Source organism: Microcebus murinus, chromosome 4, assembly GCF_040939455.1.
Source record: "Microcebus murinus isolate Inina chromosome 4, M.murinus_Inina_mat1.0, whole genome shotgun sequence".
Classification (NCBI taxonomy): Eukaryota; Metazoa; Chordata; class Mammalia; order Primates; family Cheirogaleidae; genus Microcebus; species Microcebus murinus.
The window spans coordinates 63,442,158-63,460,200 of NC_134107.1; the positions used below are offsets into that span (position 1 = coordinate 63,442,158).

Genomic DNA, 18,043 nt, shown 5'->3' on the forward strand with positions numbered 1-18,043 from the left:
TCCCTAAACAATACGTATAACAATTATTTACTTAGCATTTACACTGTATTAGGTATTATTGTAGGATACAAGCTAACTGCTATCTTGGCTTCTGTACCTTAGCTTTTGTAATTAGCTTGCTTGCTTGCCACTTAGCCTGACAGAAGCCATGATAGGCTTCTGCAAAGTAAGGGGAAATAAAAAGAAAGAAAAAAAAGAAAAAACAAGGCTCCAGGGAGGAAACTGTAAGGCACTACCTGATAAGGTAGTGCAAAGTCCTTGGGACCTAGCCAACCAATCAATAAATCAATACACGGTCAGCATAATCAGCGCACGAACAGCTTGTGTGGGGTCCAGGTAGGTCCCAGGTATCATTTGTAACCAAAAACCTGAGTTGCTCAACAACCAAAAGTATAAAACCTGTGCTAAAACCTTGCCAAAGGTCCTTGTCTAAAGAGACCACCGAGCTGGTGCTCTGGGACCTGGACCCTAGCTCGAGCTAACTTAAATAAACCTCCATTTGTGGCTTACATTGGTGTGAGCTTGTTACTCTGACATTCTGTTCTGAGATACAGAATTCTTGGACACAACATTATAAGTAATCTTGAGATGACTTAAAGTATATGGGAGGATGTGTGTAGGTTATATGCAAATACTATGCCATTTTATATAAGGAACTTGAGCATCCACAGATTTTGGTATCTGAGGTGGGGGTCTCGGTGAAGTGGGGTCTCGGTATCAATCCCCAAGGATACTGAAAAATAACTGTATCTCAGTCCAGGGCTTAGAGGAGAAGTCTGGGATAGAGATGTGAATTTCTTCTCAGCTGTCATAATAATTTTTTAAAAAGGTATAAATTTCTGAGTTGCCTGAGAATAGTAAGCTATGGTTACAACTGAAATCACTGGGAGAGAAAAGAAGACCTTAGATTGAGTCTCGAGGAATTTCAATATCCAATGGATTGCTAGAAGTGGATGAACCTGTATAGGAGACTAAAAAAGAATAACCATGGAGAAAGGAAAAAAAACCCCAGGAGAATGTGATGGCACAGAAGCAAAGGAAGGAGAGGGTTTTAAGAATAAGAAAGTCATCTACAGTGCTGGATAGTATCAGAATGCAGAGTGGTGCAGCAGAAGGGTGGTGGGTTCATAATAGTGCTAAGAGTCCAAGTTAAATAAAGACTTTTAAAAGCTGTTGGATTTAATAACATTATTAACCCTGACAAGAGCTGCAGTGGAATGATAGGGGCGTGAAAGTTACATTAGAGGGAATATGGAATGAGCAGGAGATGCTGTGGTGGTTATAAACAATTGAATCACTATTCTGAAGTTAAAAGTTTAGTTTAAGAGAGCAAAACTTATATATAGACTATAAAAAATAGATACAATGTTATAAAGTTTTACTAATTCTTTGAATGCTATAGAAATCTAAGAAAGAAAGGCTCTAAGTGGCTAGGTAACCCATGAAGTCTTAATAGAGAAGGAAAAATCTTAAACACAGGAGTTAAGAAAGTGCAAAGCTGAGTGACTGAAAAATGCTCACATATTCTTCTCATGTAATTTCCATTTCCATTATATGAGAAGAATACATGGTTGGGGAGGTTGGGAGTGGGTGGGAGTAATAAAAATAAGCTAAGACATTCATATACGCCAATAACAGTCAAACTAGAACCAAATCAAAGACTCAATACCCTTTCACAATAGCAACAAAGAAAATAAAGTACCTAGGAATATATTTAACTAAGAAGGTAAAAGAGTTCTCCCTCTCTACAGGGAGAACTATGAAACACTGAGGGAGGAAATAGCAGAGGACATAAACAGGTAGAAAACCATACCATGCTCGTGGGTTGGCAAAATCAACATTAAAATGTCTATACTACCCAAAGTGATCTACAGATTCAATGCAATCCCTATGATAATACCAACATCATTTTTCACAGACATAGAAAAAATAATTTTATGCTTCATATGGAACCAGAGAAGACTCCACATAGCAAAAGCAATACTAGGCAAAAAGAACCAAATGGGAGGCATCAATTTACCAGACTTGAAACTACACTACAAGGCTATAGTAACTAAAACAGCCTGGCACTGGCACAAGAGCAGGGAAACAGACCAATGGAACAGAACTGAGAACCCAGATATAAAACCATTCTCATATAGCCCTCTAATCTTTGACAAAGCAGACAAAAATATACACTGGGGAAAAGAATCCTTATTCAATAAATGGTGCTGGGAAAACTGGATAGTCACATGTAGAAGACTGAAACAGGATCCACACCTCACAAGAGGATCCTTTCACCTCACAAAAATCAACTCACAGTGGATAACAGTCTTAAACCTAAGGTGTAAAACTATAATAATTCTAGAGGAAAACATTGGAAATACTCTTATAGACATTGGCCTAGGCAAAGAATCTATGAAGAAGATCCCAAAGGCAAACACAGCAACAACAAAAATAAATAAATGGGACCTGATCAAATTAAAAAGCTTCAGCACAGCCAAAGAAACTATCACGTGAGCAAACAGACAACGAACAGAATAGGAGAAAATATTCTCATGCTACACATTCGATAGAGGGCTGATAACTACAATCTATTTAGAACTCAGGAATATCTGCAAGAAAAAAATCAAACAACCCCATCAAAAAGTGGGCAAAGGACATGAACAGAAACTTTTCAAAAGAAGACACAATAATGGCCAACAAACATATGAAAAAATGCTCAACATCTCTAATCATCAGGGAAATGCAAATCAAAACCACAATAAGATACCACCTAACCCCAGTAAGAATGGCCCATATCAAAAAGTCCCTAAATAATAAATGTTGGCGTGGATGTAGAGAGAGAGGAACACTCCTATATTGTTGGTGGGACTGCAAACTAGTGCAACCTCTGTGGAAGCAACATGGAGATACCTCAAAGAGATACAAGTAGATCTACCATTTGATCCAGCAATCCCATGACTGGGCATCTACCCAAAAGAACAAGACATATTCTATAAAAAAGACATCTGCACTAGAATGTTTATAGCAGCACAATTCACAATTGCAAAGATGTGGAAACAACCCAAGTGCCCATCAATACATGAGTGGATTAATAAAATGTGGTATATGTATACTGTGGAGTACTACTCAGCTATAAGAAACAATGGTGATATAGTACCTCTTGTATTTTCCTGGATAGAGCTGGAACCCATTCTACTAAGTGAAATATCCCAAGAATGGAAAAATAAGCACCTCACGTACTCACTATCAAATTGGTTTTAACTGATCAACACCTTAGTGGACATATAGGAATAACAATCATTGGGCATCGGGCAGATGGAAGGTGGAAGAAGGGAATGGGTATATATATATACATAATGAGTGTGATGCGCACCATTTGGGGGATGGACACACTTGAAGCTCTGACTGGGGGTGGGGGGCATGGGCAATATATGTAACCTAAACATTTGTACCCCTAAATATGCTGAAATTTAAAAAAAAGATAAACCAAGAGATATGGACATAGTCCTCTGTTTATAATATAGGCTAACACTATTTTAAATATTATTTTAAATATTTTAAATATTATTTTAATTATTATATTAAAATTATATTTTAATATTTTTAATATATATTTATATATTAAATATTATATTAAATATAATTTTAAATATTAATAATATTTAAAATTGGATAATCTGTGTCCTAGTCTCTCCTCCTTTTTGCTGCCAACCTGTGGGCTAAACAATTATACTGAAAGATTGGTAGGGAAAAGAGAGTAAGAATCATAAATCAGTTGTGTTGCTTGCTGGTTTTAGATGATATTATATAAAAGGTGGCTATGAGTAAAATCAATAGCTAAAATGTAATTTTATACTATTTGTGATTTTGAGGCAGTCTGATAGAGTGGAAAGGAACACAGACTTTACAGCTACAGTGAATCAATCAGGTCTGAATACTGACTCTGTTGTGCAGCAATATTGCTACAGTGCTGCAGGCCACTTTCTCTCAGTTATTAAAAACAAAACTAAACAAAAAACCCCCTATATTTGTATCTGTTAAACGACAGACACTACAGATAGAAATGAGGAAATACATTTATAAAACATCGGGATTTTCTTTGGGAATGCTTTTTTAAGAGGTATCTTTGAAAAACTTTATCATTTTAAGAGAGAAAAACAGTGATGGATATAACTTAAGAAAACATGCCAAAGGCTAAGTGAAATTAAAGCAAGGGAAAAATCCAGACTCTGAGACAACTAACCCCGATTTATTTAGTATCTCTTCTTACTGTGTGTTGAGGGCCATCTTCATTCTCTCTCATGTAGAAAGGCTTGAGTGCCAATGGATAATTAATGATGAAGACTGGTATGTTGCCACAGTGCTTCAATAGGTACTTTTCATGTTCAGTTTGTAGATCAATACCCCACTGTAATGAGAAAAAAAAAATGACCAAAGGAGAAGACAGAGCTGAAACATACAATCAAGAACCTGAAAATAGGCCAGGTGAGGTGGCTCACACTTGTAATCCTAGTACTCTGGAGACTGGGGTTGGAGGATCACTTGAGGTCAGGAGTTTCAGACAGCCTGAGCAAGATTAAGACACCATCTCTACAAAAATAGAATAAATTAGTTAGGCATGGTGGTACATGCCTGTAGTCCCAGCTACTCAGGAGGCTGAGGCAGGAGGATTGCCTGAGCCCAGGAATTTGAGGTTGCGGTAAGCTATGATCATGCTGCTGCACTCTAGCCAGGGTGACAGAGAAAGCCTCTGTCTCAAAAAACAAAACAAACCCTGAAAATAACCTACATTAGTTCCAAAGGCTTCTTTTCCCTGAGGCTCAGTGATGTGGGGAGCTGTCTGCTGAGGTGACACAGCTGACTAAATTAGAGAGAAACATTTGTTAACAAGAACAGCCAAAGGCCTGGAAAGATGAAAGCTAAAGCCAATGGATAAACACTGTTTCTGTCCCCCATCTCCGGGAGCAGCATTCAGCAGACGAATAGCACCTGCAGGAATACAAACTACACCTTCCAAGGGGATAAAAATTGACTTCAGAATCACAGTTTTTATTAATATTGCCTAGAGTTTCTTCCACAATTACTACTCCTAGGTCTCAGAAAATTAAATGACAGAAGATAATATTCCTAATATCGAGCCTATCTTTGGCTAGATGTCTTGTCTTGGTGAATTTTTTTTAAAAAACTAAGAGTGAACTCATATATCAGATGCTCTTTGATGAATATTTAATAATATTGTTCAATCTATTTATTTGGCAAATAGCTATGAAATTCCAAGTACCATGCTAGATACTGGATATAATGGTAAGAAAAACAGTTATAATCCCTGACTTCATGAAGCTTCCAGGGTAGAAGACAAACATTAAAAATTACAAAAAGAGTTAACTGATTATGATTACTATTATACCTTATAAGAGGATCTGACTTTAACTGGGGATTGGATTGGTACAGGGAATAGTTTGAAGACAAAGGTATTACATTCTTAACACCTTAGTACTCTCACTTATCTGGAGATATCCTAATTATAGAAGAAAGGACTGGAATAAAAATGAGGAGCCTTGCCTATACCATTATACATATGCTCACTGATAAATCATGTGGACTCACTGGACCTACATCCTTGCCAATAAAATAAAGGACTTCCTTCACAGAAATAGGGAGTATGTACAGTGATTTCCAGAGGCTGGGGAGCGGGGGAAATGAGGAGATAGTGATAGAAGAGTATGAACTTTCAGTTATAAGATGAATGAACAAGTTTTGGGGATCTTAAGTTCAGTGTAGGTGTTGATAGATGTGTTAATTAATTTGACTGTGATAATAATCATAACACAATGTATGTGTATATCAAATCATCAAGTAAATATTGAAAATGTACAATCTTTATTTGTCAATTAAATATTTTTAAATTAAAAAAAAAACCAGAGTTCTTGGTCAGACACAGTGGAATGCACCTGTAGTTCCAGATACTTGGGAGGCTAATGTGGGAGGATCACTTGAGCCCAGGAGTTCAAGTCCAGCCTGGGCAACAAAGCAATACCCGTGTCTCTTTTAAAAAAGAAACAAAAACAGGAGCATAAAAAAAAAAAAATCAGTGTTTTCCATATTGGCTCATAAACTAAAAGGCTCTATAAAGTTCAACTAAAAAAGAAATCTTTTAAATATGTTGCCTAAACTTATTTGGTCATATAATCTCTTTTGTTTGTCACCTTTTAACATTACTCTGAATATACTTTGGGAAACACTGGACTAATTGATTTCTACAGTAACATTCTGTGATTACCATTCTCTTTTAGAATTTCCATCTTCCCAAACTTAGGAGACTCCTTTATAATCCTTTAATCACTGCTATTCTAAATGATACAATTCTATTAATATTTCAAAATTAGTTTTCATTTTAAGTATTTGAACAAGGGCAAGCAAACATCAAACAAAAGCTTGTACACATGAGCAAACACCATAGGCTAATAAGAGAAATAAGATTATTTTGAAGGATTCGTAATACAATAAACTAAGGACAAGAGGGAAACATTCTCTCTCTCACACACACACACATGCACACACACAAAATACTACCTCTGGGGAGAAGTTGAAGTTCTGGGATGCCTGCTTTAAGATCTCCACTGCTTCGGTGTAAGAAATGCTGGGGGGAAACAGGGTAAAAGCAGAGAAAGGTCAATATCATAGGCTGCTGCTAACTAGTCCATATTAAAACTAGAAAAAGCCTGTTCCCATACAGTTTGCGAGGTCATAAAGGAGTACTGAGTAGTTGGAAATTAAGGCTGATCTAATCCTATGAAAGTCTGAACTGCATGAAAAGAAGTGGCTATTCAATAACCCCACTCCTGATCTACATGCAATGTGCACAAAGGAGCTAGTCACTTAAGTACAGATTTTCTCTGAATTCATGCTGTGCCAATGCCCTAATAAAAGGTATGAAATACTGCGGCTGAAAGAGCAAAAGACTTCCTAAAAGTCATCATTCATTCATTCATTTTCCAACATACATATATTTAGCACTTACTAGGTGTAGGTGCTAGACACTATTCTCAGCACTGGAGATACGGTAAACAAAAATAAAGCCACAGTGTTCATGGAGCCAATATTCCTGTGTGTGTGTGTGTGTGTGTGTGTGTGTGTGTGTGTGTGTGTGTGTGTGTGTGTGAGAGAGAGAGAGAGAGAGAGAGAGAGAGAGAGAGAGAGAGAAGGGGGTAGGGAGAGGGGAGACAGATAAACAGGTAGTTAGCTAGCTATTAGTGCTATGAAGAAAAATAAAGCAGTAAGAAGACAGAAGGTGTTTGGGGATGCCATTTTAGATAAAGAAAGCTCTCAGTGAATTGGTGACATCTGAACAGAAACTTCCATCAGGTAAGGAAATGAACCATATACATATCTCAGGAGGAATAGTCTAGGTGAAAGGAGCAGTAAGTACAAGGACCCAAAGTGAGAACAGTTTGCCTTGTTCAAGGAACAAAAAGGTCAGTGCGACTGGAACATGTTGAATGAGGGGAAGAATATCAGGAAATTACATAGGAAAGGCAGTCAGAAGTCAGAACATATGGATTCTTTCAGCCATGGTTTGGCCTGGTAATATATTCTAAGTACTGTAAGACTGTTTAGAAAAAATATTTTTGGTTCTCTTAATAAGACACCCTCACTTCCAAAGTAAGTCAAACCAAGGACTTGCTTTAATTTAACTGTGTGAATAGATAATGTATCTGTATAGCTTAAAAACAGACAAACAAAAAGATGTATCAAAGAGTACACATTGCCTTTCCATCCTGGTCCCAAAGCCACCCAATTCAGTTCCTCTCCATTCACATAATCACTATTGTTGGTTTCTTGAGTATCCTTCCAGAGGAATGAATACACATACACACATATATGTAAACAAATATTAATATACAACCTCCCTTCTGTTTTTTATAGATGTCAGCCATAGCATACATACTATACACACTCTTTTATGCCTTATTTTACTCAATAATATAAATTTCAGATCTTTCTATGAATATATGAAGAACTTCTCCATTTTTTTGTATTACATAATATTCCATTCTGTAGATGTATCACAATTAATTTAACCAGTGATCTAATGATGAATATTTCACATTTCTAATCTTCTGGAATTACAAATCAAGGCTACAAGGCTGAGCTCAATAGCACTCTGGGAAGCTGACGCAGGAGGACAGCTTGAGCTCAGGAGTTTAAAACCATCCTGAGCAAGAGCAAGACCCTGTCTCTACTAAAAATAAAAAAATTAGCTGGGTTGGTGGTGCCTGTCAATACTCTCAGCTATGTGGGAGGCTGAGGCAGAAGGATCACTTGAACCCAGGAGTTTGAGGTTGTTGTGAACTAGGCTGATGCCACGGCACTTGCCAGGGAAAGAGAGTGACTCTCTCTCTCCAAAAAAAGACTACATATCCTAATTAATGCCATTACAAATAATACTTATACACTAATTTTACACATGGAAAAAGTGAAATTGTTGGATCAAAATTTGCCACCTTTGTATTTTCTGAAAGATTTTGGAAAAGATATTGCTCCTTTTTTATAGAGTTATACCAATTTATGCCTAACAGTAACATATGAAAATGTCAGTTTCCTTGCAAACTACAGGGAAAGTACTGCGACAGTATTTTCGATGATTAAAAAAAATGTACAAACTTTCTGAAGGACTTTGAGCTCAAAAAATAACTTACCTAGCACAAAGTTACTCTCTGAAGCAAAAGTGAATTTCATGACTATGATAACTAGAAAAAAGTTGTATTATATCTTACAGTACAAATAAAGTCCCCACAATGTTTTGTGTGATAGGTTTTTTCAAAGATAAAATTTCTATTCAAATTAAAATCTAGTATTAAATACCAAGTAATTTCTAAGGTAATGGGGGTGTTGGTGTTGGTATTGGTAATAGTCGTAATAATAATTTCAAAATTAGCATAATACAGATAGGAAACTGAAGCTTAGAGAGAATCAATGACTTTTCAAAGATCACTCATATAAGTAAGCACTAACCCCTGATTTGCTGACTACAGAGTAAGCTTTTAACTGCTAAGATAATACTTAAAACATCCAGGCCGGGCGCGGTGGCTCACGCCTGTAATCCTAGCACTCTGGGAGGCCGAGGCGGGCGGATTGCTCAAGGTCAGGAGTTCAAAACCAGCCTGAGCGAGACCCCGTCTCTACCATAAAAATAGAAAGAAATTAATTGGCCAACTAATATATATAATATAAAAAATCAGCCGGGCATGGTGGCTCGTGCCTGTAGTCCCAGCTACTCGGGAGGCTGAGGCAGGAGGATTGCTTGAGCCCAGGAGTCTGAGGTTGCTGTGAGCGAGGCTGACGCCACGGCACTCACTCTAGCCTGGGCAAGAAAGCGAGACTCTGTCTCAAAAAAAAAAAAAAAAAAAAAAAAAAAAAAATCTAGAGTTTCATACAATTAATCAAAACAAAAAATAACGGCCTCTGGGTTCTTCCTCTTCCACTTACTCTAACCTCTGACTCTAGCCGTGTAAATTACTTCAACCCAGCATGTTATTAAGTTTTATAATGTGTTATATACAAAAATCTAAAAATTAAGTCTCTGCACTTATAAAATAAGGAGATTGGCCTATCTTGTCTAATACTAATTTTCTGTGCAGACATTCTATTGTTCTATTACATCAATTTACTTGGTATAATCTACCAATTACACTGAGAAATATAAGAGCAATCAAAATAGGAAACAGTAGGATTTTATACCATTGTACCACTGTTATCTTACTGTGTTATTATTAAGAAGAAATGATTCTCATATGTAAATAACTCTTTTTATTCCAGATCTTCCACCTCACTTCCCTCACACCTTAATTTGAGGCAGAGCTTTCAAGTTCAAATTACAGTTTTTACATGGGATATCATTAGCAGCTTTCAACAACTCTCTCTACTAAGTATTTTTCTTGATATGTATACAGAATAGTATTTCTTCTCCTTTTCAGAAACTGTTTCCAAAGTGCTTTGAGGAAAGGAGGAAAAAACATTGTGAGATAGCATGATACAGCATCAAACTACCTTCACGTTTCAAATTTTTCATTGTTGAATAAAGAAAATTCATTATTCTGAAGTTCTTAGAATAAAATTACTGAGCTAAAGAGATCATTATTGTCATTCTTTCCTTCAAATTCACCCAGATAAATGAAGAGCAAATAAAGAAAGTACTCTGTTTTCAAAGCCTTAATACTATAAAGGAAATGTAAAATAACTGAATTCCATTTCTGCTTGACAAAGGCTAAATTCAATTACTACACAAGTTTCTTAAATGGTATATTTTCATATAAAACGTTTTTAACAAGCACTTTAGAATATACCAAAATCTATTTATTCAAAAGAATACAAGTCATATGGTGTCTATATGGATTCACTAATTAACAGTTCAGTCTGCATAAAGAACAACAGTTTCTTTGTTTTGCTATCTCCTTGTCTATTCCATTAGCTTTACTTTTTGTAGGATTATCTCAAAGGTAGATTCAGCCACATCTCTATTTTCAGGCATTTCAGAGTCAATGCCTTAAAGAGCATGAAGCAGCAGAATGGTGGTAACAAGAGTGGGCACCACTACACAAACTATTTCTCAATTTTACTACCTCTGATATTAATTTAATAATTATCATTACCCCACTATCACTATCCCACTATACTTTTAGTAGCTACACTTAGCATTTCATTTTTTAAATGTAAAACAATTTTTGTTTATTTTTTTACAGATGGGGGTCTCACTCTGTCACCCAGGCTGAAGTGTAGTGGCATGATCATAGTTCACTGTAGCCTCCAACTCCTGGGTTCAAGTGATCTTCCCACCTTAGCTTCCTGAGTAGCTGGGCCTGGCTAATTGTTTTTCCATTTTTTAACAGAAAAACAATTGCTATTTTGCCCAGGCTGGTCTTGAGCTCCTGATCTAAAGCAATCCTCCCACATCAGCTTTCCCAGTGGCTGGGATTATAGGTATGAGCCACCATGCCCAGCATCTTCTTATTAATTTTTTTTCTTCTTCTTTTTTTTTTGTTTTTTGGAGATGGCATATTGCTATGTTGCCCAGGCTAGATATGAACTGCTGGGCTCAAGCATTCCTCCTGCCAAAACATCCCAGTAGCTGGGATTATATAGGCGTATCCTTAACACTTTAACATGAAGGTCTGACGTAACAAATCTAATCAGTATCCCTCCCTTCCTTTCTAATAACACAAGGACTAACATATTTCAACTATGAACATACTGCTTCGATTTTACATGTAACTGCTGTCCAGTATTTTAGTTCTAAGGTAACTGTGAAGATATTATCATTCTATTGTCATTGTTATTTGAACTTGCTGAGGATCTGATTTATTGTGTCTGCTGTTCTTGCCTATGGTAGGTTGTTTCCCCAGGTGTTTCAGAGTTTGGACTCTTGAGATTATCTTCAGCAGTTTGCTTTTGAGAATATCATGCCATCTGGGCTGAGGGTGTAAACCTCAAGATTGGTTTTGTATTTGCTTCTACAGGTACTCCAGGGTTATCTCCAACCCAAGACAACTTTTTATTTTAATGTCCTGGTGTGAGGATTCTTGGACTACACAGGAATTATAAATTCAAACTCTAGGTTCACTTAAGGGCAGACTGGGGCTGCAAATTCTCAATGCAGACTATTTTTTTTTTTTTGCCTCTACCCTTAAGTTTAGGTTAAAGCAGATAAAATTCTTTATAAACTTCCTACGATGGCTAGCTGAATTTTGTTTGTTTCCTTGTTTTCTAGTTAGCCTTTTCATTAACAATGTGGTCCTCGGACAGTTCTAGCTTTGTGTGTATGTGTATTTCTGGGCATATCTCTTCTAATTCTTTATGCTTAAGTCTATTCTTATGTCCTCTCAAGGCTTTCAAAATCTCTGGTTTCAAACACTGGAAAACCATCCTCCCTATCCTTCACCTGGAGAATCCTCAGCATCATGTCAATTACACATATCACTCTGGTATTTGGTTCCTTCTTCAATTTGAGCACCTGGAACGTCTCTTATAAAATTTTAACTATCATTTTTAGATGTTTAGTTATCTTGTTATCTTTTGACTTTCTGATAACTGATATTCTAACATGTGTGAGGTGGTATCTCATTTTGGTTTTAATTTGCATTTCCCTGATGACTAGTGATGTTGAACACTTTTTCTTATACCTGTTGGTAAGCTGTATCTTACACAAATGTAAAACATTTGTGATGAGTGTGTCTGTCTGCCTGGGTGGAGCCTTGAGATGGACTCCCAGGCTGAGTGGGTGTGGCTGGCCTGTAGGAACTCAAGCCAGTCAGAACTTCCCACTGAGCTTCTGCAGCAACTAACTGGGCTTTGTGAGTGGGCTATGCCGTTGGCTGGTATCTCTGACTGGGCACCCCTGCTGGCAAGAACATAGAGCTACCACCAAGATCTGGCTGCAATGAAGCCTGTCCCCTTTCTTTGTTCCTTCCTGACCGCAGGAAGTCTAGCCTTGGCCTTACTGGCTAGGGCTCCCCATGAGTGAGACAGGAGTGGGCCTCCTGGGAAGCAGGATAGCTGTCTCTGGCTCTCTTTTCCCACTGTAGAAACCTTGGGCCCAGGGGAATCCTCTTTGTGTGGCACTGTGTTGATTTGAGGGGGGGGGAAGTAGTCAAAATGAGACTATTCTTCTTACCCTACTAATGAAGTTTTTTTGTTCTGTGGTCCATGTGGGTGTCTCAGTTTTATTCCCAAGTTCTGAGATTTTCATAAAGGTATTCTTATCTTGTTGATAGTTGCTAATTGGACTTTCTGTGGGGGGCAATGAAGCCTGGAACCTCCTATTCACCATCTTGCTGATGTCACTCTCCCCATAAATTTAAACTATAATTATGATTTGTGTTATGCAGAATAACTCATGATGATGACAAAGATTGAAATGGCACAGTCTATGAGGTCATTTCCCAACCGTAATATTTTATAAACAAGGACTCCAAAGTATAAAAGTTAAGTGATACATAAAGGTCATAAGGATACTTGGGGACCCACAACTGGTCTACCATTAATTTCTGGTGCCCTGTCAAATACATAAAGCAGTTAAAAGCACAGGCTCTGAAATCAGGTGAATATGAGTTTGAGTCCCCATTTTATCTTTTACTCTTTTAATCTCTTTGTGCTGATTCTCCACCTACAGAATGGGAATAATAACCACTCAGAGTTGTCAAGATAAAATGAATTACTAATTTATGTAAAGTTTATCACTGTCTAGCTTATAGTAAATATCTTATTCCTTATACAGGAGTTGGATAACAAAGATCTTCTCCTTGTTTTTTTATCACCAGCACAGATTCCTTGGGAGGCCCAAATTACTTCTTTCCTCATCTACTTCATTCCTACTTTTATCAATATGCTCATGTCTGGAACTCTCTTGTAAATTCCAGACCCATATTTTCAACTGCCTACTCAACATCTACAATTGGATGTCTGAAAAGCATCTTAACATGTCTGGGCTCCTGATACCATCCCCTTCACTCCCAAACCTCCCCCACTACTCTTTTTTTATTTGAGACAGAGTCTCGCTCACTCTTGGCGTCAACCTACCTCACAGCAACCTCAAACTCCAGGGCTCAAGCAATCCTTCTGCCTCAGTCTCCTGAGTAGCTGGGACTACAGGCATGTACCACCATGCCTGCTAATTTTTTCTATATATTTTTAGTTGTCTGGCTAATTTCTTACTATTTTTAGTAGAGACAGGGTCTTGCTCTTACTCAGGCTTGGTCTCGAATTCCTGACCTTGAGCGATCTGCTCGCCTCAGCCTCCCAGAGTGCTAGGATTACAGGTGTGAGCCACCGTGACCAGTCCTGCCATTACTCTTATAGCTTTCACAATTTCATTTAATGGCAACTCCATTTTTGCAGCTGTATGAGATAAAAAGCTTAAAGTTACCCTTGACTCCTTTCTCTGTCTCTTTCTTTCTCACCCTCAGTAAATCCTGTGTGCTCTATCTTTAAAATATATCCAGAATAGGACAACTCTCACCACCATTTTGGTCTGTGATGATTAATTTTATGTCAATTTGGCTGGGCCACGGTGTCCAGGTTTTTGGTCAAATATTACTGTTTCTTGAAGGTGTTTTTTGGATAAGATTAATGTTTACCTCAGTGAACTTTGACTAAAGTAGATTACCCTCCATAATGTGGGTGGACCTAATCCAATCATTTGTACGTTTTACTAGAACGAAGACTGACCTCCTCTTGAGAAAGGAGGAATTATGCCAGGAAACTGCCTTTAGACTGAACTGCAAATTCTTTCCCAAGTTTCTAGTCTGTCAGCTTACAGCATCAGATGGAACTCAACAAGCCTCTGCAATGCTGTGAGCCAATTCCTTAAAATAAATTCCCCCTGCTCCCGGAATCCTGACTAATACTTGGCCCAAATCACCATTAACTCTCACCTAGATAGCTGTGATAGTCTCCTAATTAGTTTTTGCTCTTAAATTCTTGTTTTGCTATAACTTACACTATGTGTATTTTTTAAAGTTTCTTTTTTAATCAAGCCAAATTTTGATTACAAAAGTTAGTATAAGTTAGAATTATAGAAATACAGCTAATAATTACTATGTTCATTTATTTTGTTATGATTTATTAATTTATTGGTGAAACATTGATTATCAACTATAAACCAGACACAAGAGCTATACAAATAATTAGAACATTGTATTTGCCTCAAGTCTGGGGAGTGTGGTGAGCAGGTATATAAACAAAAAATTATAATACAGTGTGATAAATACAATGACAATGAATAAAGTTCAGAAAAAGTATAATATCTACTTACATTAAAAAGTTGTTTTTTAGCATATGTTCTAATCTGTCCTTGGTAATAAAAGACAAAAAAGGAAAAATTTTAAAATGTAATTATATTCATTATATGTAATTAACATATTTAAAGAGTAGATGAATTGGGCCTTATCAACAAAACTAATTACCTTTTGGCCAGGAGCTATGAATTTGTGACAGAGTTCAACATCTTCAGGACAATTTGAGAGAACCATCACTGTTGTAGCCTTGAAGAGTTCCTCCATAACCTAAGAGAAATGACACAGAATCACCTAAGTAAGCAACTTTATCAGAAAAACTTGTCCAGGCATCTCAATTTCTTCTAGGTGGGTGAGTGGGTAGTTGGGGATATTTGACTCTTACGCTAATAGTTCCAGTACTAGCATAGAAATGATATGTCAACTGAAAAGCTATAACTGATCAATGTCTCTCTAAATTTCAATAAACTCACTTGTAGAATTAGGACAATAGTACCTAACTTACAGAATTATTGAGAGAATTAAATAAGATAATCCATGTATCAGACTTAGCTTAGTACCTGGGTCAAAGAAGCATACAATAAACATTAATTGTTGAGAAGAGTAAGAATATTTTGAAAAGGGGTTTATTCAGTCATTAGTAAATGAAAGTAAACTTTAAAATTAGAGAAACAATGACATATAGCTAAATATAAATATATACATTTTTGCTTTGTTAAAGCTAAAGTAAACTTGAGTAAGCATGCAACACAAATCAGTATGTAAGAATTCAATCTACCAGGGATATCCATAGAAGTCTCATGGGAGAAACTTGCTCATAGAAGAAAAAAGTGACTGTGATGGAAAATATTTCTAAAATCCTTTTAACCACGACAAAATTTTTTTGATTTTTGGTTTTTGGTTTGGTCTTTGATCACAAAGATACAAACATTTATAAAATACAGGCTACCCAAAGGCAGATATTTTCTTTTCCTCTTTTGCCTCACTGGTACACCTTTTTCAGGTTAGAAACATGGTGGGGACATAACCGCTTACTGAAGTAATTTAATATGATCAGATGCAGGAAAATACTTAAAGACCAGTGACAACTAGGTTTATTTCATTATGCCTCAGTATTCATTAGCGGCATTTATTATAGATGTCTTGCTAAGCTGGTTCACTGTCTTACTTTCAATTACTATTGGTCATTTATCCTTCCAACCAACATGTATATCTAACACAGTGAAAGAAATTGGTGAGCATTTGAGTATCTACGGCACTTACAGTATAAAACAGTAATGACAACTAATTTGGGGGGGGTGGAAAAACAAGTTGGAATCAAAAGACTAGACAAAAGTAAAAATAAAATGGAAAATAATAAGCAGAATTAAAGCAGAACTTTCTAAAGACCTTCTATACTAAGGAAGGCATAGATGTTTAACTTTAGACTTCATGTAAAAAGTGTAAGGTAAACCATTAAAATAATAGAAACAGGATGTATAAATTCTAGACTTCATGTAAAAAGTGTAAGGTAAACCATTAAAATAATAGAAAAAGATGTATAAATTCTAAGCCCATGGAGGAAAAGAAAGGATAATTAAAAAGACCAGATTAATCCAATGTAGAGGTGAATAGAAGTAAGGAATAACTTGATGAAAAAAGAACAAAATAGAAGGCTAAAGATCTTTTACCTTGAGCCTATATCACCTTCAGCTTAGCAGTGAAATAAAGAAATTCCTGAGTGATTTATGAAGGGTCATATCCCTCAATCACTAAACAAAGCTGACACATACTGGGAGGAAAAAAGAGCAAGTAGATTGGATGGCATGCCTGCACTCTTGAGGGATACAATGCACCTATCTGAAAGATGAAGACTTTGACCACAACAGTTGTTAAATGAGTGTCTTTCATGAGCAGTAAGTTTCCACTAGAAGAAGAAAATCATTGGCTTCCCTAACCTTGACTTTTAAACTATGTTGCATAAATATATTTGAAAAAAAACAGAAACTTAACTGAAGAGTTAGCATAACTCAGATGTTTTAAAAATGTATTACTCAATGGCACTAGAACAGTAATACTTATTAACTGCTTATAGGTCATAAGGTGAAAATATCCTCCTACAATGTTCTGATTTAATATCTAAGAGACTGCTCTTTATCTAGATAATAATTTCCACAGAAAATAATTTATAAAAGGGAGAAAATTGAGAGAAGCAGGAAATTACTTTTGGGGGAAAGCACAGTTTTTTTCTACTGTCTTTAGGAAATAAGTTTATATCCCAATTAACTGAATCATTCAATAGTATATGCCTTGAGTACCACCAGTGGAATATGAAATAAATAAGAACTCAAGTAGCAAATCATAACACCAAAACGTGAATTCTTATCTCATTTAATTTCCTATTACTAGGTTCATGAAGGTCAGCATTAAGACTTACAAAATTAGTCACAGACCTTCTTGTGTAATTATGTAACAAACTGTCCAAGCTGGGGTACTTTTTGAGAATGGAAATTAGAAATATTAATAATTAAGCTATTTTATTTCTCTAGCTAGCCAAGATGGAATAAATTGACTACAATCTATCTCACTAACCAATTACAACTAAAAAATCTGGTCAGAATACAAAGAGCAATACCTAAGAACTCAGAAAAGTAAACAGGCAGACTGGAAACTAGTCAATTTGATTTATAACCTGTAATGGAGATAAATTTCAGTTTCATTTTCCCCTCCTTTGTCTCCTGGCTTTGATTTGGGGGTGAAATGTTGAGCAGAGGAAGCAAAACTTTCTTCCTGGGAGAAACCTCCTATCATCTCCAGTATAGAACTAGGTTTAAAAAGTCCCTGTGCGCTTATGCTGTGGTCTCCAACCTTTTGGGCACCAGGGACTGGTTTCACGGAAGACAATTCTTCCATGGATTGAGGGGGGCACGAGGTGTGGGATGGGGGAGAGGTGGAGCTCAGATGGTGATGTGCAGCCCGGTTCCTAACAGGCCAGGGGTGCAGCGCCAGCCTATTTATGGGAAAACTCCTAGGCTGTTTTTTCCCCTTCTCTCTTTTCTCTTCTGTTTTTATGCTGAAGACAGTGCCAGTTATGGAGTTGTATTGTCAGGGTGACAGTAGCACAAGGGCCTAAAACTACAAGAGAAGACCCACTTCTCCAATTGGAGGAACTGGGAAAGGGAGACTTCCACTGTTTAAAGAGCATACACGTAGAGAATCCCCATTATTTTTAAAAATCTTTTCTCGTGCCACTTTGACCTCAGGTGTCCACAGTCACCTGGAAATGACTA

General features: G+C 36.7%; 1 protein-coding gene across 4 annotated transcripts in view; it reads right to left on the bottom strand.

Annotated features, from left to right (window-relative positions):
* NARS2 (asparaginyl-tRNA synthetase 2, mitochondrial) overlaps positions 1-18,043 on the bottom strand; it is a 127,430-nt gene that overhangs the window by 24,248 nt on the left and 85,139 nt on the right. For 2 of the 4 annotated variants that reach the window (XM_012744523.2, XM_076002344.1), the window contains exons 8-11: positions 14,946-15,044; positions 14,795-14,832; positions 6,559-6,625; positions 4,256-4,393 (exon numbers count right to left, since the gene is read on the bottom strand). In XM_012744523.2, the coding sequence (XP_012599977.2) occupies positions 4,256-4,393; positions 6,559-6,625; positions 14,795-14,832; positions 14,946-15,044 (342 nt within the window). Of the gene's footprint in view, positions 1-4,228; positions 4,394-6,558; positions 6,626-14,794; positions 14,833-14,945; positions 15,045-18,043 lie in introns of all 4 variants that reach the window. The other 2 variants (XM_012744526.2, XM_076002345.1) reach the window with 2 other exon arrangements.